General features: G+C 35.9%; 1 protein-coding gene across 1 annotated transcript; it reads left to right on the forward strand.

The window, feature by feature from the left end:
* Positions 1-515: 515 nt before the first annotated feature.
* ARL6 (ARF like GTPase 6) lies at positions 516-26,523 on the forward strand (the record flags this gene model as incomplete). The annotated part of the gene is made up of 7 exons (XM_084232492.1): positions 516-638; positions 6,248-6,309; positions 6,714-6,782; positions 11,690-11,784; positions 15,803-15,932; positions 18,566-18,621; positions 26,498-26,523. The coding sequence occupies 7 exons, from the start codon at positions 516-518 to the stop codon at positions 26,521-26,523; spliced, it is 561 nt and encodes a 186-aa protein (XP_084088618.1).

The following is a 26,523-nucleotide window of genomic DNA, read 5'->3' on the forward strand; positions in this document are numbered from 1 at the left end:
GAAAAAAATTTAGCCGAAGACTTAAAGGCTGAAGACAAAATCCTGTTTTGTTTTGTTTTTTCTGTTTTTCTAGTCCGTCTTCTACTTTCTATATTAGGCTTTCTAAGTTCAGCCTCTGTGAACTGCGTTCCCCAGATTTAGAGATTTCTGAAAGAAGCCGCAGTTCATGTATATTTTCAAGTAACACAAATGTCAGACTCGACGTAATACTAAGTTTAACCATGTTTTCTTCTTAAGTATTTTAAATTGCAATGAGAAAGGCACGTCTATTTCAAGGACATCATTCTGCATTGCCCGGGATTATAAACTGCTAATCTACATTTCAGCTAAGGTTCCTTTCTAGTAATCAGCTTATAGTCTGTTTACTAAATGCAATCCAATATTGGCATGGTTTTTATAATATCTCTGTATGTCTTGATTATTTAATTTTTTGATACACTTGCTCATTTAGGTGCCTGTGAATAATATCTTTTTTTCCTGACTTGCAGCTAGTTTGCAAATATTTGAATCACATCATGGGATTGCTAGACAGACTTTCAGGCTTGCTAGGTCTGAAGAAAAAGGAGGTTCACGTTTTGTGCCTTGGGTTGGATAATAGTGGCAAAACAACAATCATCAACAAACTTAAACCTTCAAATGTAAGTATTTTTGTTGGATTCTTTATGTATTTTCTGCTAGAAAACATTATAAAAATTATTTTATTTGCCATTATAACTTAATATACTTTTGTTATAAAATTTTGTTAACTTTCTAGTACCTTAAAGTAGCATGAGTCAGGCCTACTTAGCAGTGTATTTTATGCAAGTATATAGATAAATCTTGATTATTCTTTTTCAAGTGTCTTCTTTTCCCTCCAAAGATTTTCACAAATTAGTCAAATTTCCTTTCACATAACATTGCCTTCTTTTTATGGAAGGAGTGAAACAAAGGGAAAGGTGAATCATTTTTATAATGCCTTTGGATAATTAGTTTTCCCCAAGAATGTGGTATGTTTATCAATAGAATTAAGCAAGAGAGATGACTTTAAGTCACTTAAGTGATAAATATATGAACACAGTATTTAATAACTGAAAAATATATTAAAGCTGACTTTTTAATATATGATATATAATTAAAGTTAGATTCTGCTACAAATAAAAAAATCCTATGTAGCAGTGGACTAAAGACTCAGGCATCTTCTTTTTTTTCCTTTGTACCTATCCTTAGTGCCTGGTTTTCATCCTGAAAATATCCACATGGTCACCTTGATTAACTATGGGAAAAAAAAACATACTATTAGGGGAAAATAACATCATATTAATGGAGTAGGTCTTCTAGCTAAATAAGTCCTCCTTAAAGAACTTACTCAGAAGACCCCCAATAGCTGACTTATATCTCACTGACTATCCTTATCTGAATATGAAGCTACATTTTTTTTTTTAAAGCAGAGCATATTGCTGCTACCAAAAGTAATAGGGTTCTATGAGTATGAAAGAAAGGGAGAATGGATATTAGTTATATAATTAATATAGTTCGTAAGTACATGTATTTAGGTAAAAAAAATTAGTCAAATAAAAATGTTGAGTAAGAAAAATAACAGACCACATATAGATGAGGTAAAAACTAGGAATCTGTTACTCTTAAAAATCGAATGACTAGAGAGTGAGAAATACGCTGCTAAGTAAGCTAATTAAGCTTAATTATCTGTAAACATACTTCAGATTGGGTGAAATGAGAAATCTTACTGCTCCACTTTCTTTTGCAACAGCTTCAGTTTCATTTCTGTTCACCTGGAGCTTGGTTTGGAATTACAAAAATACCATTATTGCTTTTCTACACGGATGTGTTTGCTATGTAAAAACAACTATCTGCTACTGTATTTTTAGGGGAGACTGAGGCAGTCAGGATAAGAAAATGAAAATGAATTTGGAAAGTAATTTAGGTGTTTTAGAAGGGGTCCTTGACTGAGCTGGGATCAGCTGAGATGTGCCTGCTGAAGTTCGGCAGATGGAAAATAACGGCATTATTGAAAAAGTTGATATTGGAAGGTATGGCTTAGATCTGGCCACAGGATTTTCTGACACTCTTAAATTGAAATTTGCCTCCCAAAATTCCCAAGATCTCCTTCTCAAGGAAATATTCTCCTTTTCTGGTTTCACTGCATGGGTAAAAGCAAATAAGAATGCATGTGATGGCATATGGCTCCACCATTAGAAACATTATTAATAAATTAAGCAAATTATAGAAATTTATAGGGCTCTTTCAGCAAATGCCTTGCTGAAAATGTTGCAGGTCTTGTTTAATAGTAGTCTCACTTTGTAGTCAAACTATTGACTTAAAACTGGTGCTTCTCTGTGGGTTTCTATCATGTATATCTATATGTGTGTATGAGAGTGTGTGTATATATATATATTATTATTATTATTCTATTGAGCCTAATGTTGGTTTACAACACTGTTGGACTCATAGGTCAGATTCACACCTTTTCAGGTATATGTTACCATACCTGCCACCAAAACACCCTAAATCGTATACCATAGTCCATTGCTCCCCACCTTTTTCTCCTACTTCCTCCCTCTGGCCGCCTCAATTTTACAGTCAGATATCCAGAGTTTGTTTGGTTTAGTTTTGTCTGTTCCTTTGTTTTGTTTTACTTATTCCACAAAGGAGTAAAATCATCCAGTATTTGTCTTTCCTTCTAAATTAATGAATGAGGAGACATGAGGGGATGTTGTAACCTGATCACTCTTTTCAAGAATCTGCTCTTAACTGTCATTTCTTAGTGATATACTCTTTAAACACCTTTCTTTTAAATTTCCCAGTCTCCCCCCACATCACCCCCGCCCCATTCCACGGAATACATGCTGTCATTCTGGCACATCATCCAGTTTTATATTCTTACCTTGCATATTCAGTTGCTAATTTGTTTATTAAATTTACTCATTATGAATTTAAGTTCTGTAAGAGCACAGATCTTGTATTATTCAGAACTGAATCCCAAACACCTAGAATACTTGGTATTTAAATATATTTTCTGGCAAACAATTGATGGATGATTTTTTTTTATGGATGAGGAATGGTGACAGATGCACCAAGGATATCCCATTCAGCTGACCTAATAAAACTCACCAAATAGGGTATCAAAAATCTTGCTCCATTCCTATTGATGTTTATCCCTGGACTCTCTCAAATGGTCCAACTCACTTAGGTAATATTCCCATAATATTTTCTATACTTGCTCTCTACCTTTCTGTCCAATTTAGAGAGTGATCATATGTACTTGTTCCTGGATAGAGCAGAGGGAGTTTAATGTTTGAGACTATTTGTGGAATTCTTTTGAGGAAAATCCCTCTTGAATCAGAGGAATTCTTGTTCTGTCTGATTAATTTGTAAAGGTTTTTTGTCTAATTATCTTCCATTAAAACTTTAGGGATGTGGGGGAAGAAAAGAAAGTTGTTTAACTTTCACTTTAAGTAAAATAGCAAGTTAAAAGGGATCTTCTCTGGCAACAGAGTTATAGAGAAGCGCAGTGATTATGTGATTGTGGAGAGTCTGGGCAAATGTTCTAATTACAATTCAGTGAAGACAAGGCTACTATCTTAAAGACGTTTTTTGAAATTTCTTTAAACTTCCTCGCTTTTTTATTGGTATGTTTTTCCTAATAATAATAACAGATAATTTTATCATGTGATTTCTACATGAAAACCCTCAAAATCAAAATATTGGGATATTAGGGGACAGCAAAAATAAGGGAACTCTCATTATAAAGTTCGTTGTTCAGTGAAGGGACCCTTAGGTTTGAAGCAGGAATCTCAGTGCCAGGAAATAAATTGTAATATAAACCAAAAAAATTATAAGAATACTAGGTAGCTCACAGAATGTAAGAACAAATTGAATAAACAGACTTCAGAAGGGCAAAACCAGGGATGCTCTGGGGGCGAGAGTACTCCTGTAATAGCACATTACTCTTAAGGTGACCAAGATCCAGTGACTTCTCAGTCTGTTTTCCATTTGAACTTAAAATTTCTAGAAGCAGGGACTCCCCTAGTGGTGCAGGCAGTTGAGCGCTGCACTGTGAAGCTGTCTGCAGCCTCTGCAGCACAGCTTCGATCCCGGCCAGCCGGCGAGGATCCCACATGGCGCAGCAGACCTCTCCTGTCTCGCCTGCTGCTCCCCTCAGCAGTGTGTTTCGTCAGTCTGCCTGTTCTGTTCCCTGCTCTGTCTCTGGTGAATCCTCTCACCCTCCCGCACATCTGGCCTGTATCCCGGTTCTTGTATAAATAAATAAATAAATCTTTAAAAAAAATTTTTCTAAAAGCAGACCACCTGAGTGAAGTTAATGATGTGAGGAAACAATTTTCCCTCTACAACTCCTGTTTTCATATAAAAGCAACAAGATGAACTCTTCTGAAGAGGGAAATTTTTATCAAGTTACACTTGAAGCAGTATGGAGAAAATAGCTTTATGGCTGAAATCAGTAAGAGTATACTTATTTAATAGCAAACATCTGTTGATTATTTACTCTGGGCCATACACTGTGGAGTATTTGGTATCTGTTAACTCATTTAATTCTCATAACTTTCTGAATTAAGATTAGTAATACTATATTGCACATTTGAGAAAACTAAGGTTTAGAGAAGCTAAGTAACTTACATGAGGCAGCATATTAGAAATTAGGAGTAATTAGGCGACTGTTACAGCAATTCAAAGCAAGAAATGATAAGGGTCTAGACTAAGTGAGATAGAACCAATAACACTTAAAGAATGGTTGTATATAGGATGTAGAAAGGTAAGAGTCAATAATAACTCTTGGACATCTGGACTAGAAAGTAGATTTTTATTCAAAAGGTGAAACAGTTTTTATGATGAAAATGTTAGAAGTCACCTTATGAATTAAGTTCCAATATAAAGCATTTTACTTGCCTTTGGGACTTGTCAGCAGGACTCCTACTGTTCTCCTGCCCACTTGCAACCTCTTCACACAGAATTCCCTACCATGCCCTTCAAGACCTGCCTCTCTTACTTCCTTAGATACAGTTCTTACCCTTACTCACTATACGTTAGACATGCAGTTCTTGTACTTTCCATGAGAGGAAAGTTCCTTCCTCCATGGAGTCACTGCACTGATCCCTCTAACTGGAATGTTCATTATTAAGATCTTGTCATGACCTTTCCCCCTTTGTGATTTTCACTCCTGGTCAGATAGCACCTGTGAGACGCCTTTTATGAGCACTCTTCTCTGGTGCCCCAAGCCACCCCTCCCCTGCCCTGCTGTCTCCACCCCCCAGTTACCTCTCAGCGTACTTATCACTGCCTGAAGTTCTGTTCATTTGTTCCTTAGTTGTTCATTGCTGTTAACCTCCTCTAGCTTATAAACTCCATGAGAGCAAGGACCATGTATATTTGTCATTCGCCATCTAGACATGAAGACAGTTTATAGCAAATATAACTCAGTAATTATGTGTTGAAAGATTAGAACATCCTACATGTGAACTCAGGGTAACTTAGCAAATAAAATGTGAACCACGACACATACATTATGCAGATTCATAATTAGTGAACTTTTTTTTTTTAATTAGATTTATTTATTTATTTATTTATACAAGCACTGGGTACAGTCGGAAGCACGGGAGGGTGAGAGAATTCACCAGAGCCAGAGCGGGATGCAGAGCAGGCAGACTGACGAAGTACACTGCTGAGGGGAGCAGTGGGTGGCAGGAGAGGCCTGCATGCCATGTGGGACCCTCCCCTGGAGGCCGGGGAGCAGCCGGGGATCAAACCAGCGCTGCAGAGGCTGCGGGCAGCTTTGCAACCCAGCGCTCAACCACTGCGCCACCGGGGAGGCCCTATTAGTGAACTTTAAACTTGCACAAGAGATTAACTCCCAGCACTATGAATCTATCCACAGCCACTGCAGCACAAGTTCAATCCCTGGCCAGCAGACCTCTCCTGTCTTGCCCTCTGCTACCCTGAGTGTTTATTTCAGTAGATCTGCCTGTTCTGCTCCCCACTATGTCTCTGGTGGATCCTCTCACCCACCTGCTCCTCTGGGCTGCCCCCCAGCTTTTGTATGCATAAATAAATAAATCTTTAAAAAAAAGAATTTATACGTTTTAATTCCATTGCAGAAATTATAATTTTGTTTAATCCTTTGTCTCTTTAGTGGCAGGTTTTAGAATTGGAAAAATCTGAATGCTTTTATTTTTAAGAATGGAAAAATTCATTTTTGTTAATTGCAAATTTCTAAGCTTTGTCTTTTTCCTTAAAGGCTCAATCTCAAGATATAGTTCCAACAATAGGATTCAGCATAGAGAAATTCAAATCATCCAGGTAATCTTTATTATACTTGTGACAAAGATTTGGAATGAAAATGATAATATTTGATCTACCTAATTATTCCTCCCACTCTTAGAAAAAGTAATCTGTTGTTTTATGAACCTATAGGCATTAAAAATATTTGTACCACTGCCTCAGGACTGTTTTTCACAATTTAGACTTAAGACAAATTCTTATAACCTCACTAGCAAAAAAAAAAAACATTTTTATATATCAGTTATGCAAAATGCTGTGTTCAATAAATTTATTTTATGGCACTTGAAAATAAAAATTAGCCAAAGTTGAATATTATATATATTCAAGGGTGTTTTCTTTGATTGAAAACAATCTAAAATTTTTAGTATAAGTTACACTTTAAGTTAGTAACTTACAATGTCATCTTTTTTGTTTTTTTGTAGTTTGTCTTTTACAGTGTTTGATATGTCAGGTCAAGGAAGATACAGAAATCTCTGGGAACACTACTATAAGTAAGTATGTTTGTGAATGTTAACTGATAGTTAACATTAACTGATGGTTCTATTTTGATAACAAAATATGATTAGAGGGCCTCGCCTGGTGATGCAGCAGTTGAGCGCTGGGCTGCGAAGCTCAGCCTCTGCAGCGCCCGTTCAATCCCTGGTCACCAGTGAGGGTCCCACATGGCGCACAGACCTCTCATGCACAGCACTGTGCCGCTGCTCCCCTCAGCAGTGTATTTCGTCAGTCTGCCTGTTCTGTTCCCTGCTCTGGCTCTGGTGAATTCTCTCACCCTCCTGTGCTTCTGACTGTACTCATTGCTAGTATAAAATAAATAAATAAATCTTTAAAAAAAAAGATTAAAAATCCAAAATATTACATAAGCAGTTTGCAGTGTAAATTTTTCATATATGTAAGTACATGTCCTAATTAAAAAAAATAAAGGTACAGTCATATTCACTTTTTTCTCAAATGCTCAGGTCCTTCAAATTTTGTTTTTAATACCCTGTTTTACCCAACCTCTCTGGTTAATGTATTCATGCTTTAAAAATTAGCTTACAAGTCCCCTCTTCTGTGAAGTTTCACCGTTTTGACCAGTTATTTTGCCCTCAGTGTTCACACAGTAATTTGTTCATTCATAGCTTTGTAATCATATTCATTACATCTTAAAATCATATACCATGGTTGCTTCCCTGATGAGAATATGAACTCCTCAAGCTCAGGGATTATTTCTTACTCAAATTATTTTTTTCAAGGCCTAGTATGATGCTGGACATACAGATAAGTAAATACTTATCTGAATAAATTTAGTTAAACTAGCAGTACAAACTGTCTATATCAGTTTACCATTTATTTCACAAGTAATTCTAACCAAGATACTTCTCAGGGCCTTCCTGATGGCTTAGGGGTTAAGTCTCAGCACTATCACCTTGACAACCTGAGCTCGATCCCCAGCCAGGGAGCTAACCCACATATAGCCGCAGCAGACCTCTCCTGTCTTGCCCTCTGCTCCCCACAGCAGTATATTTCAGTAAATCTTCCTGTTCTGCTCCCCATTCTGTCTGTGGTGAATCATCTCATCCCCCATACCTCTGGCTTATACCACAGTTCTTCTATGCAAAAATAAATAAATCTTAAAAAATAAAAGAGACAGTTTTTCAGCATATGTAGGTCAGATTCTTGATGATCACTTCGAATTAATATTTGTCCAGTTACTAGGATTCAGATGTGTTAAACTCTCTCAAGATTTACATTGATGTTAAAGTTACTAATTAACATCCACTATTGCCAGGACTCCTTTATTTAAGCAGTGTAATTCACTTTTGGAGTCTGAACCTTGGAACAGTATTCATTGATTAAATACATTTTTGTCATTATGACCTGATCTTGAAATGATGTGTGGGGACTACCAAATCAGGCTTTAATTTTAATTGATAATTCTTTCCTGTCATGTGGGGGAAAATGTATTTCCAGATGAACCAGAGAAGATTTATTCCAGATGTTCTTTTCAATGAATACTGTAATAGATATATAAGGCCCATTTAAAACATATATAACAAGAGGAAATCTGAGAGAAAGAGAAGAGTGTCAAAAATTTGAGGGTCAGTGTTTGTGGTATCATGCATTAAATTCTCTAGGGAAATGAGAAGCTTTTGCCTTTTTTTTTAATGAAACCTGAATTTTCTATGCAAGATTTTTTTAACTCCTTTTCCATTAGTTGGTAAACAATTCCTGTTTTTATTTATATATATATATATAAATCCTTAAAAAAAGTTATATTTAGTAGTAATATATATAATATATATAAAAAGTAATATATATAATAATATATATAAAGTATAATATATATGTAGTATATATATATAGTTCCTTTTTTAAGGATTTATATATAGTTACTTTATATATGTGTATGGTTACCTTTTTTTTAAGGATTTATTTATTTGTGCATACAAAAATTGGGGTGTAGGCCAGAGGTGCGGGGGGTGGGATTTGCCAGAGACAGAGTGGGGAACAGAACAGGCAGATCTACTGAAATACCTGCTGAGGGGAGCAGTGGGTGAGTCAGGAGAGGTTTGCTGCACCATGTGGGTTAGCTCCCTAGCTGGGGATCAAATTCATGTAGTAGTGACTAGTAATAGCTTGATAGCACTGGCTTTAACCCCTCTGCCACCAGGGAGGCCCTAGTTACTTTTTTAAAAATAACATTTAATGGCTTTAAAAGGAATAAGAATATATAGAAAATATTACTTCAAAAAAAAAATTTGCTTTGATTTTTAAGTCCCTTTTTTTTCCCCCCACAATCTCTGGAAGAAGTTAATGAATTCAGGAATATTTTAGATAAGTTGTACATAGAATGGTGAATATTGAGAAGTCTGCAGTAATAGTACATTTATTTCTGGTATTCTTTATAATTTTATGAATATGAAAGAACAAGTGCATTTTAATCTATTAGACTGAAAGAGGTTAAAAAGATTAATTAACTCTACTATTGGCAAAATGAACCACTCTTAGAATGGGATTATAACATTTTTCAGGGTAATTTATCAATATCTGTTAAAATGAAAAATGCTCATGCCCTCCAGCCAACCAACATTTTTACATTTTAAAACCTATCCTATGACTAGGACTAGTGGGCAAAAATACACATAAAAGAATATGTTCAGCATGGTATATGATGACATTTTTATGTATCTTCTTTATATAAATAAAAATGTACTCAATATAAATATGTACTTAGTATATATATGTAAAGAAGAAAACAGTGAGTTCAATATTCATCAAACCATTCATAGCATTTATTTTTGGAATTGTAAGATTATAAGTCAAATTTGCTTTGGCACTTAATGGTTCTGTAATATTAATTATCTTTTGTATAGATTTTGCATAATACTCATAAAATACAACAAAGTGCAAAAATATAAGAAGTGTCTATTTTAATGTTTGGAAAATATAGAAAAGAATATAAAAAATGTCTCCCATAAATCCCACTAAAAAATTTATCATTGTTAATCTTTTTGGTGTATTTCTCTTTAGAAATACATAAATAAATGTCATATAATTTGGAAAGGAGCCTTCTAAATTATATATAATGTACAGTTTTCTATCCTGCCTTTCAGTTAAGGGAAAATCAGCATATATATACAAAAAATGTAACTCTGTTTGCCTAATATTTTTTCATAATGCCTATACCAAAATTTGCTTTATCATTTCTCTATTTTTGGACATTTATGCTCTTTTCAGTTTTTGAAGATTATGAACAATTAACATCTCGCTGCATAAATCTTTTTCATTGTTCATGGTTCCTTAGAATCAATTCCATAAATAAAATACTCTCTCCAACATGATTGGACATTTTAAAGTTTTCATGATAATCTGCATCCATTTTTTTACTGATAGGAGAAAGAAACATTGGAAACTTTCATTTCTATATTTATTTAATTCTAATATTAAATTTTAAAATATCAAGTTATGACTATAAGAAATGATTCACAAAAAGTGTAATAAATATATGAAAACATTGAATTTTACTAGTAATAATTAAAAACAAACTGAAATAATATACTGTTTGAGTGATAAAAATTGAAAAAAATATATAACTGTGCCTTCAAGGGATAGAAAAAATGCTAGTAATGAAGGTAAAACTTGATAAAGCATTTCTGGAGAACACTTTGTCAAGGTTTACCTAAAGCTTTAAATTATATATGTCTTCCTAGAAAGATTTCTCCTAAGAGAAAAACCTTGAAGCATCAAGAAAATTAAAAAATGTAATTAGTAGGGAGTTTATCCCAAAAGTTTCCATACTAATTAAAATTGGAAATTTTAAAGACCCAGCAATAGAGGTTAGACACAGTTGATGGCACATCCATGTAATGGAATGCTTTATAACCTTTAAAAGAAAAGTACAGAGACAGTCAGTGTTTTTTTGAAATGACATATAAGTGAATCTTTAAACCAGTTCTGTGACTGGTCATTAGCTTTAAAAAATCAAATAGAATAAAATAAAAGCTACTTGTGGGCCTCCCCGGTGGCTCAGTGGTTGAGCGCTGGGTTGCGAAGCTGCCCGCAGCCTCTGTAGCGCCGGTTCGATCCCTGGCTGCTCCCCGGCCACCGGAGGAGGGTCCCACATGGCGCGCAGACCTCTCCTGCCGCCCACTGCTCCCCTCAGCAGTGTACTTCGGTCCCTCTGCCTGCTCTGCTCCCCACTCTGGCTCTGGTGAATTCTCTCACCCTCCCGCGCTTCTGACTGTACCCAGTGCTTGTATAAATAAATAATCTTTAAAAAAAATAAATAAATAAAATAAAAGCCACTTGCAAGTTTGATTCAGGAAACTTACTACAAATATTTTGTCATATACTTATGTGCCTGTTACACTCAGTGCACATACTGTTTCTCACTATGGTCATGGTAGAAAATAGTTGAGAAACACTGGTATACAGCTTTAATGTTTCATATAAAAAATAGTTCACATTATACTGCAAAAAAAATCAAAGAAATGTACACATATGTAAGAAAGGCAGGGTCTAAAACAGCAGGAGGCTGTTTAAATTCTGATGTAGATATTAAAATGTGAAGAGACACAAAGTGTCAAAATTGATTTAATAGTGATTGTATTAATAGTGATTGTACCTATGTAATGGGATTATGATTTTCCTTGTAATCTTTCTAAATTATGAAATAACTTTAAAATCATTAAACTTACCATATTATTACCCAGATGAAAAGAGATTATTTTACATGAAATATGACTAATGGTTAAGATGGTAATCATTTGTATAAACTAATAAGAAATAGCATCAAAGACTATAACAATAAATGGATATTGGACATGAAGAGATAATACATAGGTTGCATAATGCAAATATAGTAAACATGGAAATACGTTTAGTTTTAATTTTTTTCATTCTTTGTATTATATAGAGAAGGACAAGCCATTATTTTTGTCATTGATAGTAGTGATAGATTAAGAATGGTGGTGGCCAAAGAAGAACTTGATACTCTTCTGAATCATCCAGGTATGTGTATGTATGTGTCTGCCTGTCTGTGTGTGTGTGTGAGTGCGCGTGTGTGTATGTGTGTGTTTGTGTCTTTTTGTCTGGGATATCTGTACCTTAGATTATGTTTATATATGATGTTTTGTTCTTTGGTGTCATCAAAAACAATGACTATACTGTAATTATCTTGTATATAAAACTTATTTTTTAAAACAATAATTTTGCCGCATTCATTACATCTTTACCTACAGCACCATATAGTTTTTAAGTTTCAAAGTGTTTTGCAATATTTTCCAGGTCTCTGGCCTTTATTTTCCCCAAAGTATATGCTCAGATCTGAAGTATGTAGTTCATTGGTTTTGATAAGCGATTACACTCAGGTAATGGCATACCCCATCATGAAAGTTCTCTCATACCCATTCCCGTTAACACCCTACACCTGGCGTCAGATTAATTTTGCCTGTTTTACAATTTTTGTAAAAAAAAAGGGGGGGAAAGTGGGCCTCTCCGGTGGCGCAGTGGTTGAGCGCTGGGTTGCAAAGCTGCCTGCAACCTCTGCAGCACCGGTTTGATCCCTGGCCACCGGCAAGGGTCCCACCACATGGCGTGAAGACCTCTCCTGCCGCCCAGTGCTCCCCTCAGCAGTGTACTTCGTCAGTCTGCCCGCTCAGCTCTCCCCTCTGGCTCTGGTGAATTCTCTCACCCTCCCGCGCTTCTGACTGTACCCAGTGCTTATATAAATAAATTAAAAAAATTTTAAAAAGGAGGAAAGTATACACTTTTTTAGTCTTGATTTTTTTAGCATAATTTTTTGGCAATTACCCAAGTTGTGGTAATTTGTTTATTCTTTTTTTATTGCTATGTAGTAGTCTGTTATACAAGGTATTATACCAAGGTTTTTCTAGTCTCCTGTTTTCTTGCTTTTTTTTCCTCTTTGTTGTTCTATTTGGGTATTCTCCACCACTGTGCCTTCAAGCTCACTAATTCTCCATTACTTGCATTTGTCTACGGTCGAGGCCCTCTACTGTATTTTTGAATTCAGTTATAGTATTTAAAAAAAAATTTTTTTTAAAGAGGCATGTATTTTTATTTATGATTTATTTATTTCTTTTGTTTTGTTTGTTTTGTTTATACATGCACTGGGTACAGTCAGAAGCGCGGGAGGGTGAGAGAATTCACCAGAGCCAGAGCGGGGAGCAGAGCAGGCAGAAGGACCGAAGTACACTGCTGAGGGGAGCAGCGGGCGGCAGGAGAGGTCTGCGCGCCATGTGGGACCCTCCTCCGGTGGCCGGGGAGCAGCCAGGGATCGAACCGGTGCCGCAGAGGTCGCGGGCAGCTTCGCAACCCAGCGCTCAACCGCTGCGCCACCGGGGAGGCCCTCAGTTATAATATTTTTTAGATTCATTAGTTCTAGTTGTAGTAGTCTCGTGTTTTCCCAATCTTTACTGTGTTCCTGTTTTGCAATTTTTTTTTTTTTTAATTCAGTGAGCATGTTTATAACAGTTACTTAAAATCTTCAGGCACATTCTACAGTTCTGCTGAAGTGATACTTCTCTCAGGGTTTTTTTCTCCAGAATTCTTCTGTCTCTTCATACATAGGTTTTATGTGTTGTAATAGGGGGTTTCCTTTTCTTAATAGACAGTATACCCCCACCACAAAAAGCTAGAAATAATCCTAGGTTTTTCACCTAGGATCTTTAGATGTCTAAAGATTTCAGACCCCTGCCTCTGCACCTGTTCAATCAAGTAAGACACTGGTACCAGTAAAGAGTAATAGGTAGAAAAAACAAGGGTAGTAGGGCTCTGAAAGATCATTTCCAAAGGTCTAGTGCTGCCAGCACCCACGTTGTGTGTTAGGGATCCACCATGATCCCTTTCTGTAGGCCAGGCCCTATACCAAAACATCTCAGTCATATCAGTTTCCTGCCGCTCTCAACCACTACGCTATGACTGAGTACTAGATACAGTACCTGGTAAGGATAATAGTTGAGACTGGTCTGCCAACAAGGAATTGTTCTCTTTGATTTTTAAGTATGTGGCCTTTCCCTGGGGCACTTGCTCCTGTTATTAAGATTCAGGTGCTTAAGCTCTACTAATGAGAGCCTTCAGTTTTTCCTGTAGTTTTTCCCCTAGGTAAGGATAATTTCAACTATCACTCACAAGCTCAGGCTTCTAGTAGTCGCATCTTCTATGAGGAGACACAAGGTCTGATTATCCCTGGGGATTTAGGAGTTTGGGCTCCAAATGTTCTATATTAAAACATCAGGCTTAAGACAGTAATCAGTGTTGGGGGTGGAGTGAGAGTTATCATCACTGCACCCTTACTATTGTAACTCTCCAGTAGTACACCCTCTGCCTTGCATACCAACTCTATACCCCCCTTTTATAGCATAGTGCTCCAAAGTCACTGCAATGTGGGCATCTGCCCCTGAGTTAATAGCAGCCAGCCCTCTCTTGTGTATTGCACTGCCCAGGTATCACTGCAAGCACAGTTGAAATAGTTTTTCTTGACCCTTTCTACTGCACCGCTACTCCAAGTATACAGTGGTTGTCCCATTTATCTCTCAGGGATTGTGATTTTTATGTGGTAGTTTGGTAGTGTGTGGAGGAGGATAGTCTGCATATCTACCTTCTATTTTGTTTGAAGTTTACCTCCTTTCTGGTGACAATAAACACAAAAGATGCAAACTTTTTGACCCTTTTGCAAATACTGTTTTAGTAACTGCTTAATGAGCCCCAAACACACACATCTGTTTCCATCTTCCTTTGTTTTATTTTTATTTTTTTAGGTATTTTTTAATTTACTTTTTTATATATGTATATTTTTATTTTTTACATCATTGTTCATTTTTAGACAATATTTGCTTCCCCCCACCCCTTCAGGTGTAGTCCCCATAAAGTTTCCTTCACCAATGCACCTGGGCACCATCACCTCAGTCCCCTCTTTGCATATCTTTGCATATCTTTGCATGTCTTTGTGATCAGTCCCTTATCAGTTGACTGGAGTGCAAATATTTTTTCCCAATCAGTGGGGTGTCTCTCTGTTTTGGTTTGCTTTTCAGTTTGATGTAATCCCAGGTGTTTATCTTTTTTTTTTTGTAAAATCAGCTCATTTATTTCATGCAAACAATCCCTTTGGCAACTGCAATTATTATTTTCTTTTTCATTTTATTGATTCTTTTTTTTAAATAATAAATTTTATTTTTATATTCCCCATACAATTGCAACCCCCCCCCATTCTGACCCCAATCCCTCCCCTCCCGCCCCCCCCCAGGTGTTTATCTTTTCCTTGACTTTCTTTGCTTTGGTTGATGAATCTTTTAAAGATGTTATTGCAATGTATGTCTTGTAGTGTTTCACCTATATTTTCTTCTATATATTTCATGGTTTCAGGTTTTGTGTCCAGTTCTTTTATCCATTTTGAGTTGATTTTTGTGCATGGTGAAAGGTAGTGGTCTAGTTTATTTATTTATTTTTTTTTTTTGCATGCGGTGGTCCAGTTTTTCTTTACTTTGTTTTATAGCTCCAATCACGGCCTCCCTGATGGCCTAGGGTTTAAGTCACAGTGCTATCACCTCTTTAGCCTGAGTGTGATTCCCAGCCAGGGAGGTAACCCACATGGCGCAGCAGACCTCTCCTGTCTCACCCACTGCTCCCCTCAGCAGTGTATTTCAGTAAATCCACCTGTTTTGCTCCCCACTCTCTGGTGAATCCTCTCATCCCCCACACACACACCTCTGGCCTATACCCCAGTTCTGTGCAAAAAAAAAAAGAAAAAAGCAATAAATAAAAATTGATAATAGTGAATATTTAAAAAAGAGGAAAAAAAGCTTCTACCTAAGGGCAGATAGTATTAGAAAGTTGTTTTTCTTCTTCATCACTCAAATACATACCTGACATTGTCTTTAAATTTTTATTTATGTGTGTTATAGGGTGAAATGATTAGAAAACAATTTTTGTGGATTTTGAGTTTAAGAATTTAGGAGGAAATGACCCCAAAATCTTCAAATTATGATAATAATCATATTTTCTCTTTTAGATATTAAGCATCGCCGAATACCAATCTTATTCTTTGCAAACAAAATGGATCTTAGAGATGCAGTGACTTCTGTAAAAGTGTCTCAGTTGCTGTGTTTAGAGAACATCAAAGATAAACCATGGCATATCTGGTAAAGTTTTACATTTATTTTTTCTCATTCTGAAAAAAATGTATCCAAACTTCATGGCTTTTCTTTTTTTTTAATGAGCTTAATTTATATGTGACCTAATATGGTAGGTTGTAAGCTAAGGATTTTATTTTATTAAACTGTGGCATTGCAGTAATTCATGAATATATAACTACTAAAATTTTATTGGAATTGTGTGGGAATAGGAAAATATAAGCAACTCTTTAAAAAGTAGCTTAAACAATTTGCTTATTCAGTTTCAACCACACCAGTTTCCTTTTGCACATTGAATCAGCAAACCACAATCCCATCCCAAGACATTTACAATTGTTATTCTCTTTGTCTAAACCATTCTCCAAAGTAATATTTCTGTTGCTGTTTCCCTTCCTTCAGAAGAGAGAGAATTTCCTCATAATTCTATGAAAATATGTCTTAACTGTCTCTTATTTTTTCTTTATTTTGCTTTATTTTTCTGTTAACCTGTAATGTCTTTTGTTCACTCTGTAAACCCTGGAATCATAATAAATACCTGATGTTTAATAGATGCATGAGAAATATTTGTTTAGAGGAAAATGGAAATACTGATATTGTTTGAACATACTAGTAAGTACGTGTCTTAAGTAGTGTCTGAAGTTTTTATATATTCTTTATTTGGAAAGCAATTTCTTACTAATATATTTAACTCCAAAGAAGTTAAAGAAGCAGCACAAGAATATGAAGCAAAAAGTAGAACTCAAAAAAGAACTTGAAGAGCTTTCCTTGGTGCTGAAAAAAATATAGTATGATGGAGGACTGTGGGTGCCTTGGTGGTGGATGTGAACATCTGAAAAGGTGTGAACCTGTAACTATACCTCCAAAGTACAAATGGTGTTATATGCCAGCATTACCTCAATAAAAAAACAGTAACTTTTTTTTTTTTTTTTAAAGTAATAGTGTGGATAAGAGCTGGAGAAAGTCCTTGATACTTGTCAGTACACAGGACCTCTGGCATCTCTACCCAGGACTGAAACTCTGCCTACCTCAAGCACATCCCTCTTTCCTTGAGACATTTGGGAGTTATTAAGAAAGATGCAGGATTTCCAAAGGGGAAGGAGTTCTTCATTTGTATTACTTGTTTTTTACTATAAGTGTGTGGTAAAAATCTGTACATTGATCTTTCTTGATTTAAAGCATTGCAGTTACTGAATTTTGCACTTGATATGGATATTACATAATTTATTTTGAATAATTGTGCATCTCGTACTGTTTGTTCCTGTCTTCCTTTTAAAAGAATTCTATGAGTCAAATTCTTACTCAGTACTCTAATTCCTTGGAAATAATTTCTGTTTTAATTAGAATCAAATTAACTCTTTTAGGTAATTTAGTATATTTTAAAATCATTTTTCAGTACACTGAAAGTTGCCCTAGTCCTTCAGAATCTTTATGGCTATTAAACAATTTATGGCTATAAAACAATTTATGGCTTTATGGCTATTAAACAATGGCTATTAAACAATTGTCTTTTGAAAGGAAACAATTAGATCAGTAACATGAGGAATCCCATCAATCTGCATGTTTTAAAAAGATTAATACATAAAAATCCTCTATTTTATTATTTTAACTTAAAAACTTACTTCTGATTATTTAAAAAGTAGTATCTAAAAAAGTGTTTAAGTTACTTTCTTTTTTTTTTTTTAAAGATTTATTTATTTATTTATATAATCACTGGGTACAGTCAGAAGCATGGGAGGGTGAGAGAATTCACCAGAGCCAGAGCGGGGAGCAGAACAGGCAGAAGGACCGAAGTACACTGCTGAGGGGAGCAGCAGGCGGCAGGAGAGGTCTGTGCGCCATATGGGACCCTCCTCCAGTTGCCGGGGAGCAGCCAGGGGTCGAACCGGTGCTGCAGAGGCCACGGGCAGCTTCGCAACCCAGTCCTCAACTGCTGTGCCACCGGGGAGGCCCATAAGTTACTTTCTTAAGAATAGAAGGACAGTGATAGGATCCTGTTTTATATATATTTACAAATCAGATACTTCATTCTCCCAATAACCATATCAGGCCAACAGTAATATTCTCCTGTTTTATATATGCTAAAACTGAAGACAATTATTAAATAACCTATCCATCTTCCTCCAGCCAATAAAGATAAAACATTGATTGAAACCTACTGGGATTTTTTTATTTTACCAGTTTACCAAAGTTATAATTACAGACTTGTGCCACATAGATATCAAAACCCATTTCAAAATAAAGACATTGCATCCTATGATTAAATTACAACCTAAGCCAAACAATTTTAGTAAATAAATGCTATTGTGTGAGCCCCCTTAGGTCTGGGAAAAAATAGGACAGGCTCACTAGTTTCCTACCACTAGAAAAATAACGTATATATTTTCTTAATGTCATCCTGAATAATGTTCTTGATTAATAACATTTAGTTATACACTTTTCCAATGTCTGTTCAAATTATGAATCATTTTCTCATGTCTTGCTCCTGAGTGCTCAGATATTTCCTATTTATATTCAATTTCAGTGGTTAACCAGTTTTGTTCAGAAATGTATTATTACCAAAATATATTAAATTTCCATGTGACAAAATTTTCTTATAGTTCTGTAATGTAATGAAATGGATGTTTCTTTCAATTTTATTTCAGTGCTAGTGATGCTATAAAGGGAGAAGGATTGCAAGAAGGAGTAGACTGGCTTCAAGGTACATCACAAAATGCTATGCATCTTCAGCCTTTATTTCCTTTCCTTTCACATTTTTATTTTTCAATTTTTGTTACATCATTGCTTTTTTTCTTTTGTTTCCATTTATCTCTGCTGTCAGAAAAAACAATACAGTAAGTATCTAATGCTCCATTTATTACTATTATATTTTTCTGAAAGATTTATTTAAATAAAGTGTTTTCATCTTTACAATCAATACACATATGCAACTCTTGAAAATATTTTAACTTATGTCAACAAATTTATGTCACCTCTAGTAATAGAATCATATATGAAGTTTGGGGTCAATTTTAGGCCAACTTTCAATAACTAAAAATAAGTCTGAACAGTATATCTGTTAAAGATTCATGCTGTATGCCATTTATAGCTTCATTTATAAGTATTGTGTGATTATACAACTTTTAACACTCATATTTAGTGTTATAAATACTGATATTCTGTTCATGTTTTATGTATTTGCAATTCTATTTGTTATACATCAGAATAGCTATCATATGTCAGTACAGTCTATTAAATATAGTAAATTTAACTAAATTAAATATATCATTTTTCCTAATGTTACATTTTCTACTAAACCACAGGAATGACTTACAGCATAATGACCCACACAGAGCAATAGGTACGAATGAAACGAGGTCCTTCTTATTATAGGATCCTGAAGAGTTCAGGCAAAAAATTCCATATGTAAGCCAGACAGCTGGGAATTGTTCCTACTAGGAATCTCCCTGCCTTTTAAAATAAATTCTTGTCATATCCTTGTGGCTATAAATTCTATTTTATTTTATTTCTTTTCATTTTATTTTATTTTATTTTATTTTGCTTAGAAGAACTTGGGTGTAGGCAGAGGTGCTGGGAGTGAAAGGATTCACCAGAGACAGTGGGGAGCAGAGCAGGTAGATTTACTGAAATACGCTGATAAAGGGAACTGGGGGCTTGACAGGAGTGGTCTGCTGCACCATATGTGGGTCAGCTCCCTGGCCAGGGATGGAACTCAGGCCACTGAGACTTAACCCTGAGGCTACCACGGAGACTCTGTAAATTCTACTTTCTTCTACACTAACCTTTTAATGTCAAGTTTGTAGGTTTTCTTTTTTCTCTTCTGCATGTTGAAAACCACATAAGCAATAACGTCCATCATGCTGGATCTGAGAGTAGCCTACTTGCCCACACACAAGGAGGCTTAATATTTCCTTGGTTCAGAGAACTAAACTTGCATTTGATAGAGTGTTTCAGTTAACTGCAAGGACTATTGCATTTCTTTTGTAATTTTGTATTTATGTAATAGTAAATAGTTTACACTTGCTCCTGAGCAAGTGATGCCATTTACCATTAAACTGCAAAGAACATTCTAGTAATATTTTACAAGTTGAGATATTCTATTGAGAAAGGTAAGGACTAGTAAGATTTTTCTGTGAACCTGCCAATATTTTTCTGCAAATTTTTCAACTTTGAACTTAAAATGAAAGGTTAAATTAGCAGAAATTGAACTAGATACCTTTTTGTTCATCATGCTAGGATAAATTTCAGAGTTCTAGAAACAAAATGAAGAGGTTATAAGTTCAGAACATCTTTTGCACTTAGATTTACCTTTGACTAATAAGATTTACCTTTGACTAATAAGTTAAGTCCAAGATAGAGCCTCATGTATTTACTATTAACTCTTTTGCAAAGTAAGCTTTGACCGTTTTTCAAATCCAAGAGATAGTTAAGATCATCAAAGTGTAAACTATTTACTGTTACCCAGGAGATATGAACAAAGGTTTATTAGACTGCTAAAAAAATGGTCAAAGTTTCGGAACTGATTCCCTCTTAAAACAGATAGCTTCCAGAGGAATATTCCTGAGGAGATAACAGAATCATATTTTTAGCCCTGATTTCTCATTTTACAAGTGCTTACCATTGCTCACAGTGCAGATATAGTATGGATGAAAACTAGTAAAGCTTATGATAGTCATCTAAAACACATTACTTACTAAATATAGGTTGACAGTCATCTGGCTTTTCAGGTAACAACACTGTTGATTTACAACGCTTTATGATTTAAAGGTGTAGGATAATACCTTTCAGGTGTATGTTTACCATACCACAACCCTGTAATGGTTTTTGAATATTCTCTGGTTGTTTAGAAAATACTTCAGAGTCAACTTAGGGGTTCTTGTCTTTGGGCTGTTATGTATATATAGGTAGGTGGGTATCCACCAAGGCATCCATAGTCATTTGTGCCCCCTCCCCACTTTGTTTTCCTCTTTCCCCCTCCATTCTGGTAGACTCAGTTCTATAGTCTATAGTCATATTTCTTTTTTTTTTTTTTATATAGAGGCATGCTTTATTTATTTGTTTGCTGGTTTTTGTTTTGTTTGTTTTGTTTATACATGCACTGGGTACAGTCAGAAGTGCGGGAGGGTGAGAGAATTCACCAGAGCCAGAGCGGGGAGCAGAGCAGGCAGAAGGACCGAAGTACACTGCTGAGGGGAGCAGCGGGCGGCAGGAGAGGTTTGCACGCCATGTGGGACCCTCCTCCAGTGGCCGGGGAGCAGCCGGGGATCGAACCTGCGCCGCAGAGGCCGCGCGCAGTTTCGCAACCCAGCGCTCAACCGCTGCGCCACCGGGGAGGCCCTATAGTCATATTTCTAAGTTTTGTTATTGGTTTACTTTTATCTGACCCTGTGTTAAATGATACCAGCCAGTATTTATCCCTTTCCTCTGATTTATTTTGCTTGGCATAATCTCTTCTAGTTTCATCCATGTTGTTGCAAACATTAACCATTTACTTTTTTTATGGCAGTGTGTTATTCTATTGTGTACATATATCGCGTCTTCCTAATCTATTCATCTGTCTTTGGGCATTTAGTTGTTTCCTTAGGTTGGACACCATAGATAGCGCTGCAATGAATATAGGAGTGCATATATCCCTTCAAATTAGTGTTTTAGCATTCTTTGGGTGGATAGTAGGGTAATTGCTGGGTCATATGGATCAGTGTACATTCCCACCAATAGTGCTAAAGATTCCCTTTTCTCCACATCCTCACCAACACTTGTGTTTCTGGTCTTTTTGATATGGGCCATTCTCATAGATGTGATATGGTACTCATAGTCCTTTTGATTTGCATTTCCCTGACAATTTCTTGTGATAGTTTCTTTCCCTGTGCAGAGCTTTTTGTGCAGAAGCTTTTTAGTTTGATATAGTTACAATCGTTTGTATTCTCTTTTGTTTCTCTTGCTGTTGGGAGATGAATCCACAAAGACATCACTAAATTCTATGTTGTGAAGTGTTCTACCTATGTTTTCTATGGTTTCTGGTCTTATATCAAAGTTTAAGCCACCTTGAATTAATTTTTGTATATGGTGTGAGAAAATGGTCTAGCTTCATTTTTCATGTGACTGGTTTTTCCATCACCATTTATTGAAGACTTTCCTTTCTCTAGTAAATGTATTCGTGATTCCTTTGTTGCATGTTAACCATCCAAGTAAGTGTGGGTTTATTTCTTGTCTCTCAGTTCTTCTCCATTGGTCTGTATGTCTGTTTTGTTCCTCATCTGGAATTTTTTTGTTGGCTTTATTTTGCCTGTAAAAATGAGGCCACTAGGTGTCAGTAATGATCCAACATCAAAGTGCCACTTGCCAACTGTTCTTGCTACCTAATATTTGTCTTTTCTCCTCTTATCTCCCAATTTTTTTAAAGAGGAAATGTTGGAAATATTTTTGCGAGTGTGTATTGCCATATTATCTTGTGTGACCTTTACAAAAATTTCTACAAATACGTAGTAATATCCCCATTTTATGTGGACAGCATGGAATAGTAGTAAAAAACAGCTGAACTTTTAAGTCTAATATATTTATTCCACTAATTTATTATTAGCTGCAATCTCTTATCTTGTGAAGTCACTTTTAATATAATATTAAAATTTCCATAACTATTCAACTGTATATAGTAAATGTAATACTATATTATTAAAGTGTCTAGCATATGAAAAAATTCAATACATGTTAAATTTACCCTTTTATCTAACTGTTCTATTTAATGGAGGAGTAAATTTAGTGCATCATTAAAACATGAACCTGTTTGCTTCTCAGTGAGGTCTTTTGTTTGTATTTCCCAGGTAATAATAAATAGTTTACAATTTGTTGATCCTGACTCTCCAGATTTCAAAAGCAGAATCTATTTTGCAAAATAAGTAACAGTTAATATAGGAGTCTAGTTTATACCTACTGTTAACTTTTACTAGCCAAAGCATTTTCCGTAAATCTTTTCATTTTCCTTGTAGAATTCTTACATTACCTAGCATATTAAAAAAGAAGGCCTCTAGTTCATTTTAAATCAATTTACTCTTTATTTTAAAAGTTCAAGGTTGAACAATTGGGTACAAAAGATTAAATGATAAATTTTGTGCCATCATTCCATTTACTTTTGTATTTTCCGTAACTACCTATATATATAACAGCCCAAAGACAGGAACCCCTAAGTTGACTCTGAAGTATTTTTCAAACAACCAGAGAATATTCAAAAACCATTACAGAGGGGCCTCCCTGGTGACACAGCGGGTTGAGCATAGCTCTGTGAAGCTGTCCGCAACCTCTGCAGCACGGGTTCAATTCCTGGCTGGCCAGGGAGATTCCCACATGGTGTGGCAGACCTCTCCTGTCTCACCCGCTGCTCCCCTCAGCAGTGTCTTCGGTCCACCTGCCTGTTCTACTCTGTCTCTGGTGAATCCTCTCACCCTACTGTGCCTCTGACCTGTACCCCAGTTCTTGTATAAAAATAAATAAATCTTTTTAAAAAAATTACAGAGGTATAAGTTTTTTTCTAATTCTGAAACTTTCAAATGAATTCTTACAAAAAGAAATTATCACACATGACTCATGTTTCATTTTATAACTTTATGCAGAAAAAGTAGATAATGCTTCCAGGTTTTAATAAACCTGGCATTTATAAACTGTGTGTATGTGGATTCCAGTGAAACACAGAGGGTTAAACATAGTTTCATTCCTCACATATCACTCACAGTAAAGAGACTTTTGTTTTAAGACATTAACCCAGAAGGGCAAAAAGAATAGGAGGGGCAAAAATGTCGACCAGATTTTAAAAAGATGGACATCTGATGAATGATGAATCACTTAATGGATCTGAGAAAGCTGAATCCTAACCCAGAACTGAGAAAAGCTGGAAAGCATGCTACTTTACATGGCAGATCCTCAGAGGCTCAGCAATTGATTGGAAATAAGGATGAAGGTGGGTCTGAAAAGGGACAATAGAGTACAGCTGTGCCCCAAAAGGCAATTGCAGGTTCACTCTCCGCAGAGATTTGAACAAAGTATCTTTAGACTGGAGAGCAAAAGCAAGACAATATGTGATGCCACTGAACTGAAAATGAGGAATAGCTAAAAGCTTTTATTTATAATACGCTTCTGTCTGTCTTCCACTTATCCCAGAAAACAATGGCAGTGCATAGGCAGGAGATGAGAACACTCATCTTTGAAGTATCAGACCAACCCAGTATTAATATTTGAGATTCCCAAGGAAATGACTTAGCCAAATGTACTAGGGTGAAGATCGCATTTAACAAGCCTCATAAACATTTCCAAAGTCCAGTCAGCTTTATTTTTTTCCTTCTTGTATATGAGCAGATGTCAGGATCACCAGGCATTTGAGGACCAGGACATTATGAATTATGGAACATGAACAAACAAAAAAGGCAAGTTAGTGGAAATAGAATTTTTATGGAGAATATTTCAGAAAACTATTAAAGCATCTTCAAAGAGAAAAATTAAAAAAAGACATTCAGAAGCATGACTAAGATACTGCTTGAAAAGGAACAACAAACGCAAAGTTGTTGGGAAATTAAAATAGTAGAAGTGGAAAACTGAACTAAAAGAAAATAAACAGCCTCTCCAAAAAACGATGACTAATAAAAATTGTACAGAAAAGATAGAGTAAGTGTTCATGTTTAGGAGGCCTACTGTCCTAATATTAGGAATTTCAGAAAGCGGTAACAGTGAAAATAGAAGGAAGTAAAACATTAAATAAATTATCAAACAGTATTTTTTAGAACTGAATGATGGGTTTTTAGTTGAAAGGCTTCTTGAGAGCCTAGTGTAGTAGGTGAAAATACTCCCACACCGAGGCACATCATTAAAATTTAACCCTGAAAATGGAAGATTCTACAAGCTTCCTAAGAAGAAAAGAGGATTCATGTAAAGGATAAGGAAACAATAACATCACACTTCTTTTTTTTTTTTAATTTTTTTCCTTTCCTTTTTTTTAAAGATTTATTTATACAAGAACCGGGGTACAGGCCAGAGGTGAGAGGCCTCCCTGGTGAGAGGACTCACCAGAGACAGAGCGGGAAGCAGAACAGACTGACGGAAGTACACTGCTGAGGGGAGCAGTGGGTGGGACAGGAGAGGTCTGCTGCTCCATGTGGGTATCTCCGCAGCCAGCGGGGATAAAACCAGCACTGCAGAGGCTGCAGACAGCTTCACAGGAATGTCCTCAACATCACACTTCTTAACAGCAGCATTTGGAAGCTAAAAGATAATTAATTAGGCAATGCCTGAGACAGTCTAAGAAGAAAAATAATGCAATCATTCTCAGTCAGTTATCCATGTTCTATCACCGTAGAAGCAAGCCATCTTTAGCCATGTAGTCTCAAGTATTTACTTTCTATACCTTTGACTGAGGTAGCTACTGAGAGGGTACTCCACAAAAACGAGATGAGGAAAATGACGGATAATAAAACGGAAAAACCAACACAAGAAAGGGGAAGGAATCCCTAGGATGATAATGGAGATCCTGGAAAAATAATGAAAGCTCTCATAAGAAAATAGCTGCAGGCATAGAGAACAGGTTAGAGTTTGGGGAGACTAGGAGAAAATACTTTGAAAGGGTAAAATTGACAAACAGCATAATATACTTCAGAAAGGTTTGAACAGTGTGGAAGTAGTGGATTGGAAAAAAAAAAAAAAAAACTAAGCATACAGGTAGAGTTTAAGATAAAAATAATTATTGACTCCATGTGGGAAAAATATATATTAGAGGGAAAGAAAAGCAGTCAGGATTTATCAACTGTCTCAGTCGCAAATAGCACTTATATAATCATCATGTTGATAATTACTATATTAAGAGATTGGAAGTGTCCTATGCATTATGAAGGTTTCAGGGTAGCAGTGGAGGAGGGTGTGGGAGCTGAAACCTCTTGTTGCATTGAGGGAACTAATATTGCAAGAAGTAATAATAAAAGCATGTTCTTTTTTTATGAATTCCCTCTTAGGAATCCTTTTATATATATATATATATATTTATTTATACAAGCACTGGGTACAGTCAGAAGCGCGGGAGGGTGAGAGAATTCACCAGAGCCAGAGCGGAGAGCAGAGCAGGCAGAAGGACCGAAGTACACTGCTGAGGGGAACAGAGGGCAGCAGGAGAGGTCTGCGCGCCATGTGGGACCCTCACCCAGCGGCCGGGGATCAAACCAGCGTTCAGAGGCTGCCTCGCAACCCAGCGCTCAACCGCTGCGCCACTGGGGAAGCCCAATAATAAAAGTATATTATTTAGATATAAGTGGCAATCACCTAAAAGGAAGTTGGATGCAGTTGCCTATGAAGAGAGAAAGAAGAGATGTCGCAAGAAAGAGACTACTTGTTTTCATACAGGCAACATAGAAGTAGTTGACTCTTAACTGTGCAGATACAGCTTCAACAAAAATAAAAACACTATAGAGTGAATTGTACTTAAAAAAAAAAAAAGGTGAATGCATAGATTTCAATCATATTCTCATAGACTTGTGTAGGATTGCTTTAGAAAATACCTTTTGCCTTGAAGAAACTGATAATTTTTGTTTGCTTTTTGTTATCAGATCAGATCCAGGCTGTGAAGACATGA

The sequence above is a fragment of the Talpa europaea genome, assembly GCF_964194135.1.
Source record: "Talpa europaea genome assembly, chromosome: 4".
NCBI classification, from domain to species: domain Eukaryota; kingdom Metazoa; phylum Chordata; class Mammalia; order Eulipotyphla; family Talpidae; genus Talpa; species Talpa europaea.